Raw genomic sequence first — 27,492 nt, forward strand, 5'->3', positions numbered from 1 at the left:
TCAACTAATGCCCTCCTCTCCTAAACCCCTCCACACCTCAATTGGGATGTTATCTGGCTCGACTGCCTTTGTTCTCCCCATTTTTTTGAGAGCTTCGCTTACTTTTCCTGTGGTAATATCATTCATTGACCCATATTTCAGTGGTCTTTGAACGTCAAAAATTTGATTATCCGTCTCCTTTGGCCCACTAGACTCATTGAGAAGCTGAGAGAAATACTGTAGCCATCTGGTTTTGAGGTTCTCTTGTCTAAGGAGGACTCGTCCTCCCTCATCCTTGATGTATTTCACTGCCTCTAAGTCTTGCCGTTGCCTAGACCTAGTCCTTGCCAACTTAAAAATCTGCTTCTTCCCCTCTTTGGTGTCAAGCTTCCGATACAAGTCCTCATAACCACGGTTTTTTTGCTTCCGTTACCGCTTTCTTTGCCGCCCACTTTGTTTCTTTATAGCTCACTCTCTTTTCTATTCTATCCTGATCTTCCGTGCATGCCTTAAGATCCTTAAATCTCTTGTTTTTATCCTTTATCTTCTTTTCCACCTCATCGTTCCACCACCACACTCTTTGAACACTTTTGGTTTACCCGAAGACACCCCCAAGGTCTCTTTTGCTACTGTTCTAATGGTTTTTGGCATGTTCACCCACATTTCATTCGCATCCTCTGATTGACTTGGAAAGCGCAATAAACTTATCTTGCTTGACAGGGTTGTGACCATATCTCATTTGAGTCTCCCCACATGATCTTTCCCCTGGACTCGACCTTCTTCTCTACGATTTTCTTTCTCATCCTAAAAACCAGTACTAAAAGCCTATGTTCGGTGGGCATCTCTGTACCCAACACCACCTTACAATCCAAGCATGAGGGCCGATCTCCCTTGCACACTAAGAAATAATCAACTTTTGGTTACCACGTGGAAAACCCAAAACCTCAGGGTTACCATGTTACAAAATGAAACAAAGGGCAGAAAAATATTCTTCTTATGGATGATGAAATCACACTTACAAAGAGAGGGGTTGTTGTCTTTATATAGACAGAAGACAGAAACAAACAAAAAACAGGAGGTTGTTATAACTAACTAACAACACTTAAGAATCCCTAACAATCTGATGAACTAACTGACTAATATAAGACGTGTACAAAAGACAAAATATTAACTGCATAGACCATCTAGATACATCATATATCTTCTATGTTGAATAGCTTCAGGAAAAATAAACTTCTGAATATTAGCTGCACATAAAACCTTCTGCCTCTGATCAAGAAAAGCTGCACCTTCTGTTGTCTAGCTGATTAGTCTCACACTGCTATCTTCATTACCTTCAATATACCACGTAGAATTTCCCAATATCTTTCCTATTTTCTTCCTTCCACTTTCTTCCTTTTTAATCCTCCATTAAAATGCTAACCCAGAACAATTTGAGCGCTAGCCAAGTAATAATACCTTGATACCTTCAACACGCTTTCAAAATCTTTCTTTTTCTAATTTTGGCAGCTACTGGTTCATAATTCATGATTTGAATATATCAATCTCATTAAAAATTTACATAATTAGAGCAAAACATAGCATAATATAATAATCAAAATTGGGGCTTGAAAAAATTCATGGTGGAAATCATGCTTTTTTTCATTCAAACCAATTTAACAAAAAATCATGCACTAAATTTAATTTTGAGAATTCTTAAACATACACACAAGATTATTCATGTAAAAACATTGAAAAAGTTCAAATTTGAGTAGAATTAAGAAGTGGAGAAGTTTGGGTATCAGTGTTCCTGGAATATTGACCAGGCTTCAGAGCTGGATCCTGATATGCAGTCATTACTTTCTCCAGAAATTCTGTCATTCTTGGATCATTTTGTTCTTCTCTATCCTTTTTGATCAAACACTGCAACACCAGAAACCAAAAAGTTTTTAGGCAAGATCTTGAACTACAAAATAGAAAGAAAAGACCAGTAAAGGAATGGAGAAATTTAGGTCTAATAAATACATTGGTGAACTAGATGAGTATATTTTCTGCAATCAGGATCATTTATGTGAAGTTGCAGATGATATTTGCTATCAACGGTCAATCAGAAATAACCTCTTTGTTATCGCCGGCAAGGGTAGGGTTGTATAATTCCGACCCTATAACTCCGCGTAGGTGGAAGCTATTTAAAGGCGTTGGAGTAATTGGAAAAAAAAAGGATATATTAGCCTAAAACATTATTTCCTCATTGCGGCGTTGTACGTTTTGTCAATTTTGTTGATATTATGTAGGGCACTTTGAAGGGTGTTTTTTAGTAAATCATATTATCGAATGTTAAGCGAGATATGGAGAAAAACAACTACGATGTCAAGGCTTTAATCCTAATAATATGGAGTGCCATGAGCTGAAAAGGAACTGAACCGGATAAGTTACCGAAACAGAAATGATTTTTTGGTGGAATTCGATTAGTTGAAATTTAAGAACAAAGTACAAAAAACAAATCCACTGATGAAGGAAATCTTGATGCCTAAGGTGAGGTACATCCACAAAAAAAAGTTAGGTCCGAAATACTGAGAATTCAATGTAAGAACACTTGTGTAAGTGTACATAAGAAATCGATTGATGAGAAGTCCAAAGTGAAAAAAAATCTCTGATCTTTCATCCCAGAACATATTCTCATCTTGCAGAAGGCTGAAATGCAGACAGTGGACTAGAAGAATATGGTGCCCATTCCAGACTTTCCAATCCAATGAGAAGCATCACGTTTTTCTAATTTTTATGAAAGAGTCCCAAGAAGGAAGCTAGATAGACAAAGTAGGCCAACTAACTCGAATTGCTCAAGTATTCTTTAAAAACAGATCGCTTCTCTTGAAAAACGCACCATCTCAATGGCAGTCAAATGTACACAAAATTAACAGGGCATCTTCTTGAATCAAATTGTCAACAGGATATGAACTAACGTATGAACAATAGCGAGTTAGGGCGAGGAATCCATATCAACTGGATAATGAACAATAGCAAGTTACTTATGCACAATCAATTTCTCGCTCAGGTAACTAAAAATTATATGGTTTAACTGGGGTAATATTGCTACCAAGGTAACTAGGAATTTTTTACGTTGACAGACTAACAGGAACACGGAGCTTTTTTTATCACCTAACTTCCAACCTACTGCACCAAGCAATGCCAAAGCCTTAAAGTGAACATATGGGGTTGACTACATGAACCAAAACAAAACGACGTGAGTGATTGTCAAGTCCCAACCTACTCCAAGGAAAAGAATTGGCGGACAGAAAAGGATGTTGTGTCCTAGCAGTAAAACACTGACTGATAAGAGCTGCTCAAGGGGCACCAATACCATTACATAAATAATCACAAACTTTGATCCAACACCTCCACCTGTTTCTTTCAAAAATATCAACAAAATTCCAACTGATCCTATCATATTCAAGATCTAGCTTAGAAACCAATCCCTTCAAAATTTTCTGACATAACTCATCTGAAATTTCATTGGGCACAAGTTTAACACCTAGAATTTGATTTTAATTAAAGCACAATGGAATCGCAAAATAATGTTTGGAGACCTATTCCAACGATTGGCTAACACAGTGTAGAGTTTTTATATACAAGTAATCAAACTAATTGGACTATGATCCCTTGTCATCTTTTATCAATGATCACTTTACAAGGTTTCTAAGATTAAATAGCGAAAAATAATAGAATAATGAAGCCTATATGCTAATAACATCAACCTATTGAAAAAGTCACTCTTCCTCTCTAACTCAATAAAATTCCTCCATAAGCCATTCTGCAGCTTTCGAAAAACGTCTATAGAAAACAACCCCATTGCTTGCCCACTTCTCATTTTCTAATATTGTCTATGCTTCTCCTTCAAAAACCCCTTCTAGATCTTTCTAGACATGTACAAGCATTTACCACCTCTTCCTCTGCATCAAAAATGCTTTGCTAATCAAACAAATCGCTCACAAATGAGCCTCATCTCTTTTTGACATGTCTCTAAAACCTCCTTAATTCACAATAATTTTGCCTTTGCTTTTACAAAATTTAGTTTTTAAATTGAACAAAGTGCCCTCCACATTCCAATCTTGGATATCACAATCATCACGCTCATCTTGATGCTCAATAACAACATTTCATTACCTATGCAATTAAGTGGCTCCCACATAGGCGGGTATGGTGGGTCGGATGTATGCAACATCATCCTTGTCAGTGGTAACCAACGATTATTTTCGATTGAACCTTGGTAACAAACATTATTTGGAACATCTTTAAGTGCATTATTCACATAAAGTCAAGAGCTGTAGCATAGAAATCCACTGAGGGGGGAGACGAGTGATGAAGAATAGAACATTCAGGAACTCTTGAAACTTCATTACTACATAAAAACAACAAATCCACTGATAATTTTTATAAAAACCACGCTCATAATTCTCTGTGACGCCACCTGATTCTCCTTTCTCCTATCTTTAATATGTGCAACTCCAACCTTTTGTCATGTCTTCATTCCACATGTTATCCCATACTGTTTTCTCATACATACATCTCAACCGATCAAATGTCTTTAGCTTATACCATTGATATGGGGAGAATGTAAACTTGTGAAGTAGAAGAATGTCTTTGAATGGTTGTTTGTATTGAAACTCTTAATCAAAGGTTATGTTTTAATTAAGATCATATTTTTTTTGTCAATGTCTACGTGTGCTAATTTCATTGTTGTTCATGCTTGGAATTCATTCAGAAAAAGAAATTATCATTATGGGTAATAGACCTCTTTAAAAGAGCTTTTCATTGTATTGGTTATGTTGATTGCTTGGTCATTGAGCTCGAAAGAGAATATTCGCTTGTAATTGAATTCTTAATTTAGATCAATTCAGATTAAGGACCAAATAATTCATGACATATTAGCATCTTACATGAATACTACAACCATGAAGTTCGTGTTTGATATGATCATGAAACCCTATTTACTTGCGAGTAGAGGTGTGCAAAAATATTTGATCCGAGAAATACCAATTCATTTATAAATTGTATGTTTAATCTGATATCGATTTAAAATTCAGATATTCGGATTGAAAAAAATAAATTCAGATATTTGAAATCGGCTTTTATTTTACAAATTTAGCATTTTTAGTCTTTTGGGCTTGAAGATGGGGGTTAAAACTCTTTTATTTTTGATAAAGAAAACTTAATTAATAGGACTATGGTTAGAGATGGAAAATCTCAAAAGAGATCAATCAATAATAATTTTAATTACAATCCTCTAATTATTCCTACAAAGATCATTTAGAGTAGTGTGCTCAAAAACACCATCTACTTTAGCCCATAAACACGCTAAGAACTTAGCTTTCTCCCAAATGATATCCAATGGTAATATCCGATCATTAAAAATTTGTGAATTCCTCTACAACGAGACAGACTAAAGAATTGCGTAGTAGCAACATCTTCACAAAATTTTGAGCTCCCTCTTATTTTTAAAATCCCGCAGATTAAAGAATAGAAAATCCCCAAACCTCCTATGAGCAACCCAAAATCCTCTAAGATATCCCTTGATACGACCCAAAATGCAATATTTTACACATTTACAACGCGTGAAATATCAGTTCGTTAATTTTGAAACCTTTACAATGCCGCCGATATGATGCGATGTGGCCTTATTTTTACACTATCCACCCAAGTTTCACATAAAAACAGATGGGTCACTCAAGAAAGTTAACATAGAAGACAACGTGAAAATAGGGGAAACTTTGATACACCTAAACATCAAAACACTGAAGAGAGAGAGAGAGAGAGTGATACCTCAGCAGCATATGCTTTGAACAAAGGCAGGAAACGATTGCGACAATACTCATTAAATAAAAGTGTGAGAATAGGTAAAGGAATGCATAAGCTAGATGCCAAAGGGAGTTCTTTCAGCCCGAAAATTCCTATAGCTATGATATGCATGAGAACCAAAGAAAATATTGTTGAGTTATGCACAATAGGCCAGTACTTTCCACCAGTTTCGTACTTTGGTGCATAGACATTCAAAAGCTGCAACCAAACGAGAATAAATATTACAATTAATCTATTATACATCAAATGTTGCACAGAGGCCTGAAAGAAGCAAGTATTGCCTAATATAATCCTAACATTTTCAACCTATTGTAGAAAGCCCTAATTATCTGGTTTCAGATATACAAGGAACATAAACAACAGTGACAAGTATAGTTCAAACTTGAAAAGGTATTAGGATAACCCATTTAATAATTTAGCAAGCCTATAATTATTTTTAAAAGTTAGCCATTAAGAGACTAGGAAACATCAACACCAGGCACCAAAAAGTCGGCAAAATAATCACATCATGAGCATGGATGATAAGAGGTTTAGTTTAGCTTCCAAAGAGCATTCAAAAGAGCAACATAATGATTGAATAGAAGCTCCTTAAAACAAACAGTCTTGGTAACCTAATCAACTGTAATAGACAAGGAGCATCCAAAATTGACGCCCTAAAGTCAGTGAAATATAGTTCGGTTATTAAATTTATTTTCCATCAAGCAATTTTCTAAGTGAAAATATCCAATCTTGCATTTCTATAATACAATAGTAAACCAAATACAAAGCTAATCATTTTAACTCATTATTGATACCCCTTTGTCCCGCTCATTTTGCATCAACGTGGAAAAGATGTGAGTTTTTTCTCTTAAATGGTGAAAAATGAGTGAGACAGACTAGCAACTTGTAATATGTCCCTTATTTCAATGGGACCAAAGAATTATAGGACTTTGGTTTAAATTTATATTAGACTATATTAAAATACTCATTAAATGAAATACACTTCTTATTTATGTGAAGCTGCAAATGATGTTTGCTGCCAAGGGTCAATAAAAAAAACTCTTTGTTATCGCTAACAAGAGTAAAGTTGCGTCCATCCGATTTCTACAAACCACTTAGGTGGAAGCCCCTTAATGGCATTAAGGTAATGGCATGTTCTATACTTAATTACTTGTAACATCATATGTAAGAATCTCATGAAATGTTTAGGGTAGAAAATTATATCAAATCACCAAGTAGCCAGTCTTCTTTGTGCGTAGTCTCATTAGATAGCCAGTCTTCTTTGTGCATGTTGCACAAATTCATATTCGTTTCAAGAGACTGAAATGGAGTTAAATGGTTCATTTCAGCTACAAGCTGGAATAAAAAAACTAACAAAAACTTGACCATGGTTAAGCATACGCCTCCAATATCTATCAATTGAGAAACTACATTTACCGCTTTGATCAGCTTTAATATCTATATAATATAAATACACTTAGCATCAAATACATGTAAAAACTGTAGTACCGATTGAATCACTTTTCTTATTGAATCTTTTTGATAAGTAAAAATGTCTCCCCCTCCCCCTTCCTACTTCATTTCTGAAAGGAGGTTGCACTTTCAGTGTGTATTGGATGACTGCATAATCACTAATAACTTGGTGCTGATGGTGATTAGAGGAATATAAGCAAAAAAGAGAGCAAAGCATGAATATGGTACTTCAAATGAGTTGTTACATTCACAAATTTGAGTTACATTTAGCAGTAGAAAATATACCGTTTCCTAGTCTTTTCAGAAGTCTTTTCTTTTTCCAATAATTGGGAACATGACAAGTAAAGAATACTTGCCTTGCATAACAGATACCTATTATCAAACATCAGAATTGACCAGTAAAGCAAGCCTTGTAAAGTATTAGTAACGGTTTACAGTCAGCTCCGCTACAAAGTAATCCAATTAATATCCTTCCTAATATATTTTATATTTAAGTTCAAATGTATTTCTGCTAATTGAAGAAAAGAGCAAAAAATTCTGTACAAATAAGGTCCAGCAGTTTCCTTTAATAAGTCTACTAAGCCAGAAACACTAGAGAAATACAAATTGGCAGTAGGTAAAGTGGAGCCAAACGCATGAGTAGCATGCTGTATACCCACAAGCATTGCAGGGAGCAGATGCAAAGATCATACAGATCCACAAAACGATTTGGTATTGCCTTAAAACATTACGTGTACATGTGCAGATGTGCCTCTCACATCTGAAAGTTCTCAAATACACTACCAAATGTCATAAAGCTGCAACTAGTTCAAATGAAGCAAACAATGAAACATAAAGAAATACTTCTATAAAACTAACCTGATTTCGGAAGATGAGATAACCCATACAAAAGTAAACTAGAAGGAATGGCAAAATCAGTGGAGCAAGGAAGAAATATGTTATTCCAAGAAGCAAAAAGAAGAGAATCCTTGGAACTTCACTTTCATAAGGAATTGTTGGGACTTCTAAATCATCAATCTCTTCTCTAGAAAAAATTCTTTTCAGGAAACTGCAGATGAGAGTGACTAGCTGAAATAGCTCCGATGATAAACTAGTCCATCCACTTGTCAAAACATATGAAATGAAGAATGAAGCCTGCATTAATAGTGGCATATCTCAGCCAATTTATCACACAACTTTTATGCAAGTTTTAGTGAGCACTGCAAAGAAAATCATCAATAGTTTAACAAGTAGCAATGAAGAATATTCTTGTGCGGTGCAACTCAACTGTAGACACAATGGGCCATCTTTAACCAGCATAAAAAGGCCTAAATATAAAACCCAGTCCTTAATATATGAAACCTAAACAGGCTGGTTGGGGTCAAAAAGGCCAATAAGACCCATAGTGCAAAAACAAGGCCGCAATACCGAATCGCCACCATATCATAAAGGTATTTGAGTTCACCACAAGCAAAATATTGGCCGCATTGACCACGAAATCCTTTACCACGATCATGACTGAAACCATATTTTTGCACTATATTAAGACTAGTTCGACCTAAACCCCATGATAATTACTAGTTATTGTGGTCATAAGAATCAAAATGAAATTAAGAAACAAGTACAAGGGCATAAATACTTCTAATGTCCCATTGAGTTCGCAAAATTGACCAAAATAAAGAAATGAGGCAAATTGCGAGGGACAAGGGAGTATATGTTTTACAATAAAAAGAGCAGAATTTTACAAGAGAAGATAGATACCTGTGCAGGAACGGCTTGAGCAAGTAATGTAGGAACCTTTTTAGGCTCAAGAAACACGTTAACTTGACTTAATGCTGATCCTGATAGCACATTTGCAAAGAATATATTCCATATTGTAAACCATAGCACCTTATTACATGCACTTTTTTGGATCTCGCTCATAGATATGTAACCTTGAATAGAAGACAGCATCTTCATGATTGGTGGTATAAAAGATAGAAACAACTGAAGAATGAGACTCGGAAGATATCCAGTTATCACCTGACTAACGAAAGTTCTGAAATACAAAAACAAATATACATTTCAATGATCACGCACAGAGATGAAGCAAGTCAAGTGTTGCTTGTTCAGATTTCAGAATACATATAATACATTAGATTCATGCAAACATGTAAACATAAATATTGAATACTCTTCCCAGGCATGTAAACAGTAAAAACAGACCAACAACATGTCATGTTGACAATATAATAAATATTTGCAACTGAACATGGATACAGAAGTCAAATCATGATATACAGAGCACTAAATTGCAAATTATTAGGCACTCTTTCACTTCCCCAAGTTATTAAGAGTCTTCTCAGCCCACTATGACCTTAAATATTGGACAATAAGCTGTACACAATACATAGCACATAATCCACTACATATTGTTTCTCAGTTGGTCTAATGAGTATTTGTCATACATTTATAAATAAAATGAACTGTCAAACCAATAAAAAATCAATATCTCAATGCAAGGGCCAAAAAAAGAATCATGGGATGAAACCAACGCCCACTGGAACCTTCAAAAATTAAACTGTACATTGCAGAATTGATCTTGGGATATCAACCACAACCGCGGTTTCAGACCATGCTGCCAAGTGCCAAAAATATGTATACATTAGTTTCATGCTTTCTAGTTTCACCGTTAATGTCTTTCTGTTCTTCCAAAAATATTACCTTTGGCAATTTATAAGGAGGATCAACAGGTTCTAATTATCTTCTTTAAGAAATGTCATAGTAGTAGCAACATTTCTGATTAGTTTCCAGTTGACACACTACTCTTTCTAGGAACTGTCATATTAGCAGCAACATTTCTTCTTAAGGTATGTTTCCTCATCTACTTTCTCACCTTTTCATCACTTTCTTTTCACTTTCCAATTTACTCCCCTCTCACTCTACCTTTCTTTATGTTTATGCATTCATTTTAACTGTTCTTAATTAGAAATAACAGGAAGCAATTTAAGCAGTGCTAATTATCAACAAAATGTCAACTAATTCTAGTAGTCGGCATCATTTTGTTCAAATGATTTTTTAAAAATTAAAATAACTCTATTGATGTAACAAAAGAGATAGATACAACATACAAAGTACCACATCAAGTGTACAATATGATCTCAAATGAAAGCCAGGAATAATAATGTCTGATACTCTGATTCAAAGTAATACCTAATTGATCTAATCCACCAGTTGTTATTACTACTTTTAAAATTCAAAACAAACAAAGTACAATGAGAGAGAGCAAGTCAGAATCATGAACAGAAAATTTTAAAATAAATTAAATTTTCCCCAACTAAACAAGCGCTTAATACCCAGCTGCCAGAGACAATAAAATGGGTAATTATATCTTATACTCCCATCCACTAAAAGAGCTCAGATTGTTACTCTATGATTTTGAATCACATGTTACGTAATGGGGTTTTGCAATTCAATTGGCTCAAAATTTGTTATGAAGCAGATGAAGTGAAATAGGCAACCATATTTTCTTGCGTAAAGACAAGAGTAGTAATCATGCATCAATAGAACATATTTTCAATATCATGGTTAGTCAATTGAATGCTTTCCCATCTATCATGAATCATGATGCATCAGCAAAGTAATGTACGTCAGATTTAGAAGAAAAAAGGAGGAAAGTACTTCGGAGATTAGAAAGTCTAGTCTTGGTATTAATGACACAAATGGATAGAGTTTCCCAAGATGATTAAACATAGTTGTTTGGTTGCTGTTTTCTTGAACTGATCTTTGGACTTTCTATGTATGACAATATGACTAGTTAATATAGTAAATCATCCCAAGCACTACAAAAGGCCTCGTGACTTTTCAACTTCAAAACACCATTGGAAATCTTGTAACCGAGGTAGTATGTAATTTTCTTGTCTAATTACAGATCAAGTTCTCATGAGTTTATATCTAAAGGCCATATCATCAAATTACAAACAACTGAATCAAGTTGTGCAAATACTTCTTTGATGAAATGTTTTGTTTATCACATCAATCCGTAACAAACCAAAAGCTACTCACTTACATTGTTAGGATGCTTCTAAGGAAAGGAAAATAGTTCTCTAGCTGTTCCAAGTGAGTAAGACCTTGAACAACCACAACAGGAATGAGAAATAGAATTGTGAGAAGAGCCGAAGCCACAAACACCACCAACTTGCATATCCTCCTCCTGAGATATGAGGTTGAAAAGAAAGGCCAATAAACATCATCAGGCTCAGGGGCTGGTTCCGTGACCCACTCTGTAGGATTGATCCCCTGTTGTATGTGTAAAGCTATTGCAGCACCATATCGTGATTTGAAAGACACAAAGGCAGCTGGAACTTCCTAAAAAAGGAACTCAAAAGCAATAAATATCAAATCAAAATCATTCCCAAAGTAATTGCACAACTGCAGCCAAAAATTACACTTTTAGTAGTCTTATAGATGCGAAGGTGAGAGCTTTTTGAAGGCGGGGCACACTTTTTCACTAAAGCTTAACATGATTTTCATATTTTAGTACTAACAACCTATAAAACATTCATTATCCTTTCAATAAATACCACTTAAATACAAAACAATTATAACGAAAATTTGAAGATTTCCCAGAGTTATTTTCTTCTTCGCGTGCCTTTTGTTTTTCTTAAAGAAGCAACGATTTTTTGAACTTCATATTCAAGTAAATTTGGGTTTCGAGTTTTATTTCTTTTTCGAACAAACAAGCATAAGTTAATTACCTAGCCCAACAAGGAGGTGCACTGCGCGCACAAGGCGTGAATCGCATCGAGGTGCCCAAAGCGCATGCCTCTTGTAGTTGACTTTGCCTAACCTTGTCGGGGCTTTTTTAGCCGATCCTGAGCTCGAGGCTCACAAGGCGCAAAGCAAGGCACACCCTTTAAACTAAGAGCAAAATAGAGAACTTTAAAAAGATTAAGTAAGAATCCCAAGTGGAAAAACTAAAAAATTTGCAAGTTTAAATTCAAAAAGGTTTGATTTTTTTTTAACAAAATGACGATATCTAAAGGCAATGACAGATTCATACATGATAGTTTAAAAACTTTAATAAAAAAAGCTAAACCATAAAAGAAGATTACACAAAGTTAAATGATGCAAATCTTAGGGAGGTTATTCTAATAGTATGAACTTGAATTGATTATCTCTTATCACAGTTTCTAATTTTACTTTATTTCTTTACTAGATAGATTCCCGTGTCAAGCACGTTTTATGAATTATTTAAATAAAAAATTACTAATCTATACATGTAATTAAGTTATTGTATGACCCCTAAATTATATAGAAACTATAAATTGATTTGTTTTAAAAAAGATAAAAGTATTACTATTAGATTGAGATACATATTACTGATATATATATATATATATATATATATATATATATATATATATATATATATATATATATATATATATATATATATATATATATATATATATATATATATATATATATATAAAACATAATCATAAAATCATGCACTAAATAATATAAATTATAAGTACATAAAAATAACAGAAAATTTCAACGCATAAAAAATAATATAAAAAATAAGGGAAATTACACATGGTAGCATTCAGTTTTCATGAAACGCCAGTGTTAGCACTTTTGTAAGATTTTTCCACATGGTAGCATCTAATTTATACACTATCTAACTGCCGTAGCATTTTCCGTTAAATTCTTGTTAATTTTCGTTTAATTCATCATTTTGTAAGATTTTTCCACATGGTAGCATGCAGTTTTTGCTCTCAAATATTTGATTCACCATTTTAACGTTTAATTCACAGATTAATTTATCAACGCCCTTAAATGTTGTAACGATTACGTAGATATATATTAGTGCTTTGAATGCACCTTTTGAACTTATGAAATGCACCTTTTGAGCTTATAAAATGCGTCTTTTGAATTATTTATTAGTGTTTGTAATGCACCTTTTGAACTTTATAATGCCAATAATTTGAATGAAAATAAAATCGTTACAACATTTAAGGGCGTTGATAAATTAATCGGTGAATAAAACGTTAAAATGGTGAATTAAACATTTGAGAGCAAAAATTGGATGCTACCATGTAGAAAAATCTTACAAAATAATAAATTAAACAGAAATTAACAAAAATTTAACGAAAAATGCTATGGAAGTTGGTACATAAACTGGATGCTACCATGTGGAAAAATCTTACAAAACTGCTACCATTGGCGTTTCATGAAAACTAGATGCTACCATGTGGAATTTCCCAAAAAATAATTCAAATGTTCAATGTCTTTGTGAAACCTTAAAATAAGTTTTCATTTTAAAGAATATATTTTTTTACTATAATAATTAACATATAACCTAATTTATTTATTTATGTATTATAAACTTGTCAAACATAGGTGATAGAATTATCATTTGAAATTTATTTCACCGATATATTATCCTAATAATATACTCAAACAATTAATTTGCAATCTATTTAATTTATGTAGATTTTTAATATAGTCATGTAAGTAATATATATGATGATCTATAAAAAAACTATTTCAAAATTATTTTCTTTTATTTTCTTTTCTTAATATATTACAAAAATATTTAATGAAAATCAATTTTTACATAAATAATTAATGTCATCTGATAATCATCTATGGTAATTAAAAGATACTACATATTTTAATTGATTGTATACAGTAAAAATTAGTAAATAAGGTATAGTTCTAAAAAAATCTTTTGTAAAAAATCAATTAAACAAATCTAATCAAAAGATATTACATGATATGCTAAAAATATTTGTTAATAACAACATGAAAAGAGCAATAAAATTTTTGTCGTAAATTCGACATGTGTCATAATTGTTTCTTTATTAGTATATTCGAATCGATAGACAGATAGTATGTTGAATTAATAAAAAAATTATCTAAAATAACCGTAGAACTGGGAGGGAAAACTTTTCTTGTTGCAGTGACATGTGTCCAAGTCTTTTATTGTTTTAGTATATAGTATATGATGTGTAAATCGATATATAGATAGTATGTTGAATTAGTTAAAAAATTACCTAGAATAACCTAAGTAGTAGAATTGGGAAGAATAACTTTTCTTGTTGCAGTGACTCGTGTCCAAGTCTTCTATTACTTTAATATATAGTATGATGTTGAATTAGTAAAAAATTACCTAAAATAACCTAAGAAGTAGAATTGGGGATAAAACTTTTCTTGTTGGAGTGACACGTTTCCAAGTCTTTTATTGCTTTAGTATATAGTATGATGATAGACAGATAAATAGATAGATAGATAGTTGAGTTAATAAAAAAAAATTACCTAAAATAACTTAAGTAGTAAAATTGGGAGGAAAATTTTTCTAGTTGCAGTGCACGTGTCCAAGTCTTCTATTACTTTAGTATATAGTATGATGTATAAATAGATAGATAGATTGATAACATGTTGAATTATTAAAAAATTACCAAAAATAACTTAAGTAATAAAATTGGGAGGGAAAACTTTTCTTGTTGCAGTGACACGTGTTCAAGTCTTTTATTGCTTTAATATATAGTGTAATAGATAGATAGATAGTATGTTGAATTAATAAAAAATTACCTAAAATAACTAGTAAAATTGGGAGAGAAAAATTTTGCAGTTGCAGTGACACGTGTCCAAGTATTCTATTGCTTTAGTATAGAGTATGATGTATAGATAGATAGATAATATGTTGAATTAGAAAAAAAATTACCTAAAATAACCAAAGTATTAAAATTGGGAAGGAAAATTTTTCTTGTTGTAGTGGCACGTGTCCAAGTCTTCTATTGCTTTATTATATAGTATAATGATTGTACATTTCATTAAAACATGTATATGCACTAATTTAGGGAGGTTTTTACGCTTTATTCACCTCGTATAACTTCTCCATGAGGATCAAAGATTCTGATTTTACTTTATTTCTTCATTCACTTTAATGGAAAGTCTACAAGGAAATGGTGGTGGCAGTTGTCGAATTTATGAGTCGGGTTGGGGAGGAGGGATTTTTTTTTTCCTCTCCCCCATTTTTTCCTTTTTTATGATTTGTTTAATTTTCTTTTTCAATAAAATTACCTACTATAGTAATTTTCGAATATTTGACAACCGACAAGTTTTTGTATTAGTTCCAAGGAAGATTCCACTAAGCAAAAGAGAAGAGCAAAAAGTGCTAGAGAACACGTCCACCCTTTTAGTTGACCGAGTACTAGTAGCACGGCAGTCATAAGTACATGTGATTAAGCAACAAATTTATAGTCGAACAATGAATGTGACTCTTACATAAGAGTATCACATACTACTCCATACCTTTGAATTAGTAGCCATGAAAAATGTGGTGATTATTAAGAAAAAGAGAGAGTAAATTGTGTGAATGAGATGAGATTAAAGAAAGGGGTGGGTCATTGTCCAAAAATAGAAATGATGCAAAATGAGTGAGAAGAACCAACATAGCAAATGATGCTAAATGAGTGGGACGGGGAGAGTTTTTCAAATTTGCATACAAAAAGCACACCTTTTCATGCAATGAAAATTGTTCCATCCGCATATTGTCCTCCATAACCTCTAATCTTTTCTCTAGAGTATGTAAATGTCGATCTCTGGTACCAAAAAACCCTAAAAAGCCGTTATACCTAGACCTTTGACTGGTATGTTCATCAGACTTCATCTGAGCTACTGTTCTGTAAAGTTTGTTTGCATCATCCTACAGGAAATTCTGCATAAGTTTGAGCTTCACAAACTAAATACTACAATCGAATAAGAACAGTAATAAAAATAAAAATAAATCTAGCTCTAACCACCACCAGGAAAAAGTTACTTTAAGGCTCTCTTATACACAACATTACACACTAAAAAACAAATAAAATAAAAAAAACTAGAAAAAGTGAAGGGCAGGGGGAGGGGCCAAGGGTGACAGGAATGCAAGAAACTACCACAAGAAAAACTAGCTTACAAGATATTTTATGTGCTCTATCACAAGCATACAATAAGGTTCTATTAAGAGGAAGCTTATAAAAAAAATTTGCATATTTAGGGAGGGCGTTCATACACAACAAAAAAAACTAGAAATATAAATATAATTAATAGAATGCACCAACAGAAAAGATTAGACGAAGGTCAAAGATAAGAGAAACTATAAGTATGTAGACTGATTGCACTGTCGGCTCATGAACCTCAAGAATATTAGGAGCCACAATAATGGAGTATCATTATCTTTATAGTTCATACCTTCAATGTTTTCCTACTTTATATTATTAAGAATATCCATGCACACTCCTACACAATATACAAAGTAATTCATGAAAAATAAACTATTATAAAACCAACTATCATCACATGTAAATCTGTTAACAGTTTCTCACTCTCAAAAATTCTATTGGACCAAATGCCCCACTAAACAAGATTTCACATTATAGAACATGACGTTTTTACCAAGATACTTAAATAAATGTCACTTCATTAAACTAAATATCATCATTTCTTTCATAATGTTAGTTTCAACCCATTGACTTAAAAAGCTTCCCCAGAGTTAGTTTACTTCAAAAAAAAATTTAAACAAAACCAAATCATTATGAAGTAACATACAATTACCACCCTTTAAACCTAATGAAAAAAAATTAGAAACAAGAAAGAAAAAAATAAACTTACCATAAGCTGTTGAAGTTTGGTTGTCCGACGAACAATTGTATGAGAAAGGTATGTGTGGGGATGGTAATCTCTAAAAAAATTATCAATATTTTCACTAAAGCTGCTTCCAGATAGAACAGGAATACCACGAACTAAAACTGTGAATTGGTGAGCTAGAGGTTGAGAACCATAGAAGAATGCAATCCTCTTTAAAGAAATTAATTTATATTCCTACAAACAAAAAAAGAATTTTGGATTATATTTAGATAATATACACTTCCTGCAATGTGATATTGCCTCTTGGCTAATAGGGTACCATTTAACACACAAGGCAAATAAAATAGGCTTAGCTTCCTAACATAGTAGCCCGCAAACAATAACAATGCCAATTAACACACATGGAAAAAGAAAAAAAACAAACTTGCTTGCACATAAAGCTGTAGACCACAACAATAACAATGCAAAAACCTAAATAGCATAAAAGGGTTGCACATGGACCAATAATCTATGTTGTCCACTTAAATTCTCCGACTGTGTGCATTCCTATATCTTGTCATATGGACTTCTAGGTTATAAGCCAAAATATATCATATTAATTCTCTCTCTTAATCTCGTCGTTCAAGTCATCTTTGCCCCCTCTCTCCCTGTTTCTTTATCCCCTATGTTTCAGCCTTTCACCTTTCTTATTAGGGTTGTTCTCGATGTCACACTAGTCCAATCATGGAATAAAAATTCCCCCGTCACGTTACGTAACGCCTGTTATATAACCTGTTTGAAAGTTGCTGCGACGTTAAATCCTGTTATATAACGGTGCATGAAATTTCACGGGCAAAATGCCACGTTGACCGTTATATAACGTGTTTATCGTTATAACGATATTCCACCGTTACAACGTAATTGTCTTCCCGTTAAAATTTTATTAATATCCAATAACATTAATTATTACAATTACTTAAATTATAGTTACTCATAATATTAGTTGATTAACAAAATAATTAACTAATAACTACTAAATTAATTAATTATAAACTAAAAGAATCTCAAATATTGCAATTATAATAGCTATTTGCATATTATTGCATAATAATAGTAGCTTAAGAACAAAAATGTAATTATGAGTTCAAAACCCCTTATGTGATTTTTTTTTAAAAAATCACACCACATAGGCCGCAATTCACGTTATTTCTCAGTTAAAACCGTTTTCCGCGACACCGCGAATGTTACCGCAAACGAATCCGCGACCGCGGTTTTTTTCCATGAGTCCAATCCAACAAAGACAATTTCCTTCATATGATCTTCAGTTCCTAATACTATCTTTTGATATATGTCCATTCATTTATAGCAGCAGAGACATTTCAACTAAACCTATTTTCCTTTTATAATTTTCTTTAAAAGGGTCGATATCCAAACCCATTACATATAGCCAGATGGCTTAATGGGACATGGTTGCCTAACAATTTTCCAATTAACCTTAGAGAAACTCCTTGATCACATAAAATCATTGTTGCACTTCTCATAAGACTACCACACTAAATCTTATGCATCACATTCGCAACTACAAAGAGGTTTCTTTACTATTAACATTGACAACGGTCAAACAAAAAAATTAAAATGAATAGTCCACTGTAGATATGCAATCATGAAATTAGTAGGTGTTACTTACATAATAAAGAAGATAGCACACTGCCCCAGTAAAAACATATGCAGCACAAAAGTGAATCCATAACCTTCAAATAATAGAAGATGCAAAATGTCAGTAGAAACTTAAGTGAATGTTCCAAAGATTCCAATAATAAACTATGGAAAACAAGGGTTTACAAAAGGAGCACTCCAAACATTTAGCAAGTATAAAAATATTGATATGGAGATAAAGACAGGGTAAAACATTTTTTTCACATTATCATGATAATCGAAAAGTTTTTGTTCACAAAACTCAGTTTTTCAACGTGTAAGAACAAATACATAAGAGGAAAGAATAAGAACATTTCGATTTGTACATCAGCTTATCTATAAAGAAAGAATATACAAGTGCGAATGCTAGAGCCACCCTATGTGATCTTTCACAGGTGCTTAAGTAAATTTTGTTGGGTGATTCTCGACTCTTAGAGCATGACAGTAGTTTAGTTTATAAGGGAATACAATGGTTAGCGTTTGGAGAGTTAAGTAGGACAAAACAAGCACAGTTTCGCATGCTTAAAAAGCCTCTCGTACGGAGATGTTTAGCGCTTTCATTACAAGTATTGACTATGAAGATTAAATAAAATTGATCACCTTATTATAAGTATACAAAGCATTACCCAATTTTTCGATCTCTGGTATAAGGAAATGGGATGCACTTTACCACCTGTTGTTGTAAGTTAGCCTAAACATGTATTCAATACGCATGTTTTGGATTGTAATACATGGGAAATTAGCAAATTAGGCAACTAACACATTTTCAAACTTAGACATTAAATTCAACAGAGTACTAATTTATACTATCACTAGTGCCCAACAGCAACTGCCGAAGTTGTGAATGCCATGCATTTGCTTGCTTTCTTGGCATAAAACGTATATTCAAAAAATCAAAATGACAAACCATTCATTTAAGCCACAAACATTCCCCATTTATTGTTTCATTGTATAGAAATATTTGTTACGAAAATACCACCCCAAATACACACATGGCATTAGTAAACTTTAGTCCCATTCAAAAACTATGGTGAATAATTTCAACAATTTCCACAAGATTAAACATCCAAAGATAGATCAAGAAGCTATGATAATTGACTAAAGAAAAACAATAAGAGATTGTGATATGTAAAACCTTTAATATTATGTAAATTAGTGATTTTTACTCACTCTTACAAATTATATTAGGGTACTATCAGGTATAGACAACCTACCACTATTTCATAAGACATAGAAAACACAAGTCGTAATATTCCTTTACCTCCCAATTGGTCGCAAGATGCCAAGACAGGGAATCTTGAACAAAATCCACATTCTTCATCAAATTACAATAGTTTTATGGGGGGTTTTTGCGATTTGAAAAAATTATAAGCAATGAGCTACACTCACACTAAATCACTAAGCTCTTTAAATCAATGGTTATTCAATTATCTATAGTCCAGACACCAAATAAGAGTCCAAGATGTAAGTTATGTACCCAAATGAGAAAAACATCACAGTCTTTATTAATTAGAAAAGCAATACAACAAATAATGTGAGACCCTTCGAAGTGAAATCAGAGATTACTTATACCCTAGTGAGGCCTCCATACATGACTATTACATTACAATTAAATGACTGCAATCATCTAGGAAACAACACGAACTACATACATGCTAAGCAAGATCAAGCATGAAACATGCTCTTGCAAACTGTTCATACAGATCTCTGGCAAGCAATTTCCTACATGACTCTCTGACCACCCATAATTCTTAGTTTTGGACTTTCAAAACACATCTGTTAGCCCTTCATGACACAAGCCCTCAAAAGTAGACAAGCTTACAACAACTACTACTACAATACCAATTCCTTAGTCGCTAAAGACTAGGATTGGCTATAGCATGTGTTGCGCAACCCTAAGTAGAGGATGCCCCCACGAGAATTGAAAATTGAAAAATATCATCTAAAAGGGTCAAACCAAAAGCTTCATCAGGGTCAACGATAAGACACTTATAGCCAACAAGCACTTTGTTTGATGAGGAATTTTAATATAGTCCATTATAATCCGAAACAAAAAAAAATACTTCCATCAAAATAAGAAACAAGAAACGGTATAGGACAGAAGTATATTGTAAAACAAAAAACATGCTCCAAGGATAAAATAATTCTGCAAACCCAATGTTTGAAACACTAATTTAGCAAACAGAACATGACCAAATGTTTTAGGAGATAGATTAAAAGACTAATGGCTTATAGGAGCCCAATTGAAAGCCAAGAGATCACAAATAGCTTTAATGAACCATTTTAACAAAACCATAAAGCAGTATGTGCTGGAACACGAGGCCAAAATTAATTTAACATATATGCTACTTGAAGATAAAGTGGAAGCATTCACCTGTTTGAGCCATTGTTGACATTAGAAATGCTGAAAGAATCCAAAGACTTATTGGGCAGATCAGAAAAATCAACATCCAGCTGACTTCCCAAAAAGTTAATGGGAAGAAGAATAGATACGCCAATAATTGCAGCAACAGCAAATACCTTCAAACTGCACAACAGTACATTGAAAACTGAACATAAAAAACAAAAAAGCAATTGTGACACAATGATAGAAATTAGTGAAGAAAGATCTTCCATAACAAACAGATTTGTAAGTTATCAACATTTCACAGACTACCTGAAAGTGAAGATTCGCATAAAAACCACTCCATCTAGACCTGAGTTCTCCAAAAGTTCATCTTCTGAAAGATCCCATGCCTTTTTTACCCAACCAGCAGAAGGTAAAAGCCTCTCCAAGTTGAAATCACTTATTTGTCTAAGCTTTCTTTCAGCAACTAAACGTGGAGCATAAACGGTGAGGTTACCCGGCTGCTTCTTTAGAATAGAGTACAAAGTGAAAAACAAAAGGCAAAGTCCAAGATTGATTCCAACAGATGTAAGAAGAGCTGAGAGGATCATTCTTAATAGATAACCACATTAAAATATCCAACAACAAAATGGTATTCCACCTACAGGCCCCCCTCTTGTGTTCCTCACACGTGATAAGCACAGAGATCACTAGAAGACTGAGATATTCCAAACAGTAAATCCCCTAAAACAAAGAAGAAAAAAGTAAGTCGGCTTATCAAGCTTAAATACCATTGTTCAACATTTTCAGCATAGTGTCAGCACACATGCAAAAGAAAAATTCCAATTATTTAAATGAGACAAGAAACCAAAAAAATATATTTAACATAGAAGCTGACGAAGTCATGCATAAACCAACAATGTACTCAATATATTTTAGTCTTATCATAGTGCAAGCAACCAATATACGAAGAGCATTAGTAAAGGTAGCTTAATAAAAGAACAAATCACTAATATTATCTTCTCAGCCTTGCAATCAAATAACATACACATTGGAACATTCAAAATCTAGGTAAATAGCCATGAAAACATCCTATCACCCACCAAAAACTTGCTAAAAGACAAAACGGTGGCGTAGTATGTTTGCCTTAAGAAAATTTTAAAGCAAACAAATTCAAGAGGGCCACCAAATTCATGTCATGGAAAAAGAGGTTACAGAAAGTTTTGATGAGATATAGAAAATTCACATATATAGATAAAGTGTCTTAAAATGAAAAGCACATAATATAATATCCAAGATATACTAGTCCGTCCTCCCAAACAACGAGAGAGGGTGAGGGAGAGAGAGAAGAGTTTCGAGAATCCTTTGACTATGAAAGGCGATTGCATAGAAAGTTCTAAAGAAATAAATTTAAAAGGTTTCCACCAAATTATCAGCCACAAAATTGTCCAAGCTAGTTCTCAGTAAAACTGTAACCAACAGAGAGTACTAGTCGTTTCAACAAGGAGTTAGATGCAAACCACAAATATAGAACTTTGCCCCAATTCTTATTGAAAAATCTCAAATATAGTCATAAATTCACTATCGTAGTCACTGCGGATGATTTTAATGTTGTTGCGGCTTACAATGCAGTTGTAAGCTAATAAAATTAATCAAACAATGTTGTGACACCGTTAAGATTTTACATTATACCCTGACTTAATCAGCAATCATATAAGCATTATAGCTACACTATGAAATTGCTATTAAACCATCAAAAGAAGTCAGCTATAATGCTGATGAAGAATAGTGGAATCTTGACACACAACCATTTGATGTGCATCATTGGAATCCCAACATCCTAATCTCATATGCTCTACTAATAGTCAGCTAGTTGAAGTACAAAAAAAGTATTTCCGAATAGCAAAGTTTATGTGGAATTCCTATATGCAACCACATGCCATCAAAATAGTTTTCGAATATTTACTTCTAATTGAAATAGACTTAAACATAAAAGGAAGTGATTTCCAAAGATATTACTATAGATATTGGAGCACAATCACATAAACTAAAAATAGTTTCATGTGGTTTGTTTATAAAATCATCATAGCCACATTCCGCAACCTAGAACTCATGTCCCACATTACCGGCAAAATGCGACCCAAATCACTGAAGGTCTCGTTCAAACTTGCAACCAATATTTAAGGCGTTATGGCCTCCATTTGCAGATTATAGGAGATTGAACGAAGAAAATCAAAGAGACAAAACCTAGAATATTGAAAATGTTTATTTACATCTAGACTAAACTCGACAAAATAAGGTTTCCAAATGGTTGCTTTGTAGAATGGATTATCGTCTCTTTGTACCAATGTTACCTGAAACGCAATACGGTTTAGGACGTGGGACGGGAACGAAAATGCAAAACGCTGCCTAAGAAGACTCCGAAACATTGGATTAACATTTTTTATTTAAAAAAATCATGTTCAAAAGATGTCAGAAATTAAATCCTTTATTTGGTTCACTAGTATTTTTTTCATGATATTTTATTAAAAAATTCAACATAATTAGTACAAAATAAAGCCATAAGATAAACAAAAGATTAAATCACATATTAAATCAAGATAAACAAAAGAACTTAATAAAATCAAATCCCTTATATAAATCTTATTAAAATAAAAGAACTTAAGAATAAGCATACTATCCATTTACTATTCTATTTCTCAAAGCCCATTTGGCATTATCTTTTATTTAATTCCTAAAACAAATTACAAAATCAAGGAGCCCACTCCTATGTAAAACCCTTGAGGCCTTGACAGTGGATCCTTTTTTTAGTCCCTTTATTTAATTTTTCTGGATGAACTCAAGAATTTTAATGGTGGCGGCAGTTACTGGTGAATCTTTTTCTCCTCCTTTTCTTTTTTTCCTCTTCTTTTCTAATTTTTTCCTCTGATTATCTTCTTCTTCTTGTCTTCTTCTTAACTAATTCAACAATTCGATCGACGTATATAGGGAACACTCTTAGACAATTTTGTAGGCGTTCCAAAGTCAATCGGGCGGAACATTCTCAATCGAAAAACAATCGTACGCTTTGCGTCCCAAGTAACATTGCTTTGTACAGCTAGACTAAACTCGACCAAAATAAGGTTTCCAAATGATTAGTTCCGAAGCGAACCGATACAGTGTCGTTCCGCCAACTGGGTCCAACATTCTCAATCGAAACAACCGTATGTTTTGCGTTCCAGGTAACATTGCTTTGTACAACTAGACTAAACTCGACCAAAACAAGGTTTCCAAATGATTAGTTTCGAATATTTAAATGTAATTAGATACCATGAAAAATGTAGTAAATTAGCTTGCTCTTCAATATTAGATATAATGAACTATACTATTGACTCCTATAAAGCTACCTAGATGGAAGCATAGTTGGGAGCCACTTAATGACATTAGTGTGATGAAATGTTATGGAATGTCATGAAAATGATCCACCATCAAACAAGTTGGCATTTTAGTTTAGATAACAAAATAAAAGATTGATTATTAATTGGCATCGTCTTGTTAGCAAAGAATGTAGAAACGCTCTACAAAACTAAAAATGTTAGCACCCTCAAAACGAATATTGATTTAAGTGATCATATAGCTCCAAGCACTTGAGAACTAAATCAAACACCTCTAACATGAAGCTTAACAAATTTCATCTTGATTTTAACACTTAATAAATTGATGCCCTAAGCTCCTACTTATACCAAGAATACAAATAAGGTCATTTTATTGAATAGTGGCCATTTATGACAGATTTTGAGCTATCCATTTTACAAAGTCCTATTATGTAACCTATTATTTGAAATCATGGAGTATTAGTCATTATGAGTTAGTATTTTAACATATTAGTCATTTTCACCCTTTTTATACTATGTACTCCGCTCTAAAAAGTCCATTAAAAACTCTAATTAAAATATATATATTCTAGAAAACTTGAATCACTATAATAAATGAATATTTTTCATCAATAATTTACGTTGTGATGTCCTAGAAACATAACACCATGAGGTGTCATGTCATTAACATCTCGACACTTACTACAGAAATATCCAAGAATTTTGCTATAAAGTATACTTGATCTATATTCAAGAACTCTCCATACATAAATCTCACTAAAAGAAGCTTAATACGAAGCATAATACAATGCAAACACAACCAATGAATTTCAATTTTTTATATAGATGTACTCATTAGAAAAACTAGATTGATCAGCCAATTATTATTTTTCCTTGTAGAATGTTTACAACTAGACTCTAAAAGTGGTGAAAAAAGCTTTTTTTAATGATAAAAGAAAAGGTACACTTAACAAAGACTTGAGTTGTACAAGACTCTTTGATGAGCTTTTCAAATTACTTTCAAAATTTTAAAAAAGAAGATTCCACTTATTCATTTGCATGATGCAAAAACTCTTCTCATCTGTATAGTTGCATAGTTAAATCAAATACACTAATTATCAAACATTCCCTAGCCTTTTACATTGCAAATATGCAATATCGAACAAAGTTAGTCTCACTTAAGATACACGCTTCAGCAAAACCTAACCTACGCAAAACTCGTAAAAAGAGGGTTTTTCTCCTTAATTCATATTGATAAAAACTGCTTACTAAACAAAAAATCAAGAGACTAACACCAAATCATGAGCAGAGTCAAAGATATAAAAATGACTACTGCTAAACTCTCCTTAAAAAGTCACCCTCTATAAAGTTAATTTCTGAATATGAACTTCAACTGAGCACTCTCAACAAGCCTACTTATATTGCATTTGGTCATCTTAGTAAAATCCAACTTCCAAGTAATTTGATTGTTAAAATTTCAAAGCTCATAATACAAGACCTTTAAAAGATTTTTGTTTCAGATCATGCTTCTATACCAAACTTATCCTCTCTATTCTGATGCAATCCATCTACCAAATGCACATCTCAACATAGAGTAATTACATTTACCTTCAACGATTTCAAAATGAATCCTTTTATTGTATAATTTTACTTCCAAAATCATCTAGCCACTTTTGATTGACTCACAAAGAGGAATGGTTTGTCAATCAATTACTATGTATCAAAGTCCACCTGAGAAGCATGGGTAATTATGTTGTTGCGATTCCATCCAAAATATAGCATAAAAGTTGGTATTGGTATTGATAGATTTCTTCAGCCATTTGTTCAAGAACTTGATCTTGATTAAGCTATTACAATCTTAGAAAGAGATGTAAAGTTTATGGTATGTATTTTGTAGAAACCATGGATGGTATCTACAACAGAACTCTAGAGTGCTATCGGTCAACGACTAAACATCTTGATTCAAATCAAATGTATAGAGATATTGTTTCTAAAGTTGTTGTGCAATATACGAAAGAGAATAGAGAAAGGCTAATTGTGTACACATACATAAACACATAAAGAAGTTCCTTAGATTCCCTTATTCATTTCGACCTCAATCAATTGTTTTAATACAACTTTCCCTTATTCGATCAACACAATTACAACTACAAAAATATTTTGGTTGGTGAGGGTTGGTAAAATGGAACATTAAAAAGAAAGTCACTTGATGGCAATTTTCAAAAGACCATGACATGGAGTTTTTTTTTTTTTTTTTTTGGTACGCTGAAAATTCAAAAATGAACATTGTACAATGCAAAATACATATTATTTTCCGCTACTTGTTGCCTGGCATACTAATTCCGGCAAGAACCAAGAAAAAAAATATTCCTAAGATATCTGCTCAGCATGGATGATCTAAGAAAAGGCGATCCAAAATTCTAAGTCTATAAACCTTTCCGGCTCAAAATCAACCCGTGTACCTCAGAGATGAATAAGCAAAAAGTAGCATGACAATTACCAGCATCCATGATATCCTTACTCCATAAGAATTATGAATTAGATGGAAAAAAATTCAGCATCAAGTACACGTTCTCCTTACAAAAGCTTTATTTATAGTGATATATTTAGTCCATCAACCCTCTGGTATTTCTCAAGGAATAACAATAAGAGAGCTGAATCTCAGCTAGTTAAATCTATAAAATACCAATGTTCTCAGTCATCATTTTTTACGTTTTGGTAAAATACCCAATGACAGAATTAAAGACAATAATCAAACCCGCTTATATAGAAAAGAAGAAATATGCATATGCACATTAGTCATGCTTAAGGAGAACAAAAAAATGGCAGAATTCATAAATTCAGCTACAAATGGAAAGAGCAACATATATGTTACGAATCTCCATCATGTTTAAAGTAAAAATAAAAAATAAAAAAAATAGCAGTAAAACAACCAATTATGATGTACTCCTTATACAAAACTGAAGAATGAGAAAATTAAACTAACCAGTGTTGAAAAGCGGAAAAAGGGAGGAGGAAGAGGAAGGTCGAATCTGAAGAGAAATTCAAAAGGAAGGAATGTAAAAAGAACCGAGTTCGTTTATGAGCGAGGCGTAAACATGAAACCAAGATGTCAGATTAACACCGGCTTTCCGTCTTAGTCGGCTGATTGCATCGCTGAGCCACGAGGGACGAATCAGTCACGTATCACTACCGCAACAAATCGTCACATATTAGTAAGGGCCAAACTTTACTAAGACTAGGAAGTCTGCCTTGAGACAACTTATATAATTTGTT

At 33.0% G+C, this 27,492-nt stretch overlaps 2 protein-coding genes across 2 annotated transcripts; both read right to left on the reverse strand.

Annotated features, from left to right (window-relative positions):
• Nucleotides 1-711, reverse strand: LOC130800989 (uncharacterized). The gene is made up of 2 exons (XM_057664733.1): nucleotides 579-711; nucleotides 1-353 (listed from the first exon to the last, which is right to left on the reverse strand). The coding sequence occupies exons 1-2, from the start codon at nucleotides 709-711 to the stop codon at nucleotides 1-3; spliced, it is 486 nt and encodes a 161-aa protein (XP_057520716.1).
• On the reverse strand, nucleotides 354-27,447 carry LOC130801866 (CSC1-like protein HYP1). Its single transcript, XM_057665796.1, has 11 exons — nucleotides 27,203-27,447; nucleotides 21,194-21,607; nucleotides 20,912-21,064; nucleotides 18,530-18,593; nucleotides 16,888-17,097; nucleotides 15,755-15,943; nucleotides 11,294-11,592; nucleotides 9,007-9,283; nucleotides 8,125-8,400; nucleotides 5,779-6,012; nucleotides 354-1,881 (listed from the first exon to the last, which is right to left on the reverse strand). Exons 2-11 carry the CDS (start codon nucleotides 21,472-21,474, stop codon nucleotides 1,720-1,722), a joined length of 2,145 nt encoding a protein of 714 aa, XP_057521779.1. The 5' UTR covers nucleotides 21,475-21,607; nucleotides 27,203-27,447; the 3' UTR covers nucleotides 354-1,719.
• Between the last annotated feature and the right edge of the window lie 45 nt (nucleotides 27,448-27,492).

The sequence above is a fragment of the Amaranthus tricolor genome, chromosome 15 (assembly GCF_026212465.1).
Source record: "Amaranthus tricolor cultivar Red isolate AtriRed21 chromosome 15, ASM2621246v1, whole genome shotgun sequence".
Taxonomy (NCBI): domain Eukaryota; kingdom Viridiplantae; phylum Streptophyta; class Magnoliopsida; order Caryophyllales; family Amaranthaceae; genus Amaranthus; species Amaranthus tricolor.

Coding starts and splice junctions, on each gene's coding strand:
- LOC130800989 (XM_057664733.1), bottom strand. CDS start 711: ATGGTCACAACCCTGTCAAGCAAGATAAGTTTATTGCGCTTTCCAAGT. Junction 354..578: donor GACCTTGGGGGTGTCTTCGG/GTAAACCAAAAG, acceptor TTGACACCAAAG/AGGGGAAGAAGCAGATTTTT.
- LOC130801866 (XM_057665796.1), bottom strand. CDS start 21,474: ATGATCCTCTCAGCTCTTCTTACATCTGTTGGAATCAATCTTGGACTT. Junction 18,594..20,911: donor GTCAACAATGGCTCAAACAG/GTGAATGCTTCC, acceptor TATTATTTGAAG/GTTATGGATTCACTTTTGTG. Junction 11,593..15,754: donor AATTTTCATTGCATGAAAAG/GTGTGCTTTTTG, acceptor TTCCTTTTTTAG/GAAGTTCCAGCTGCCTTTGT.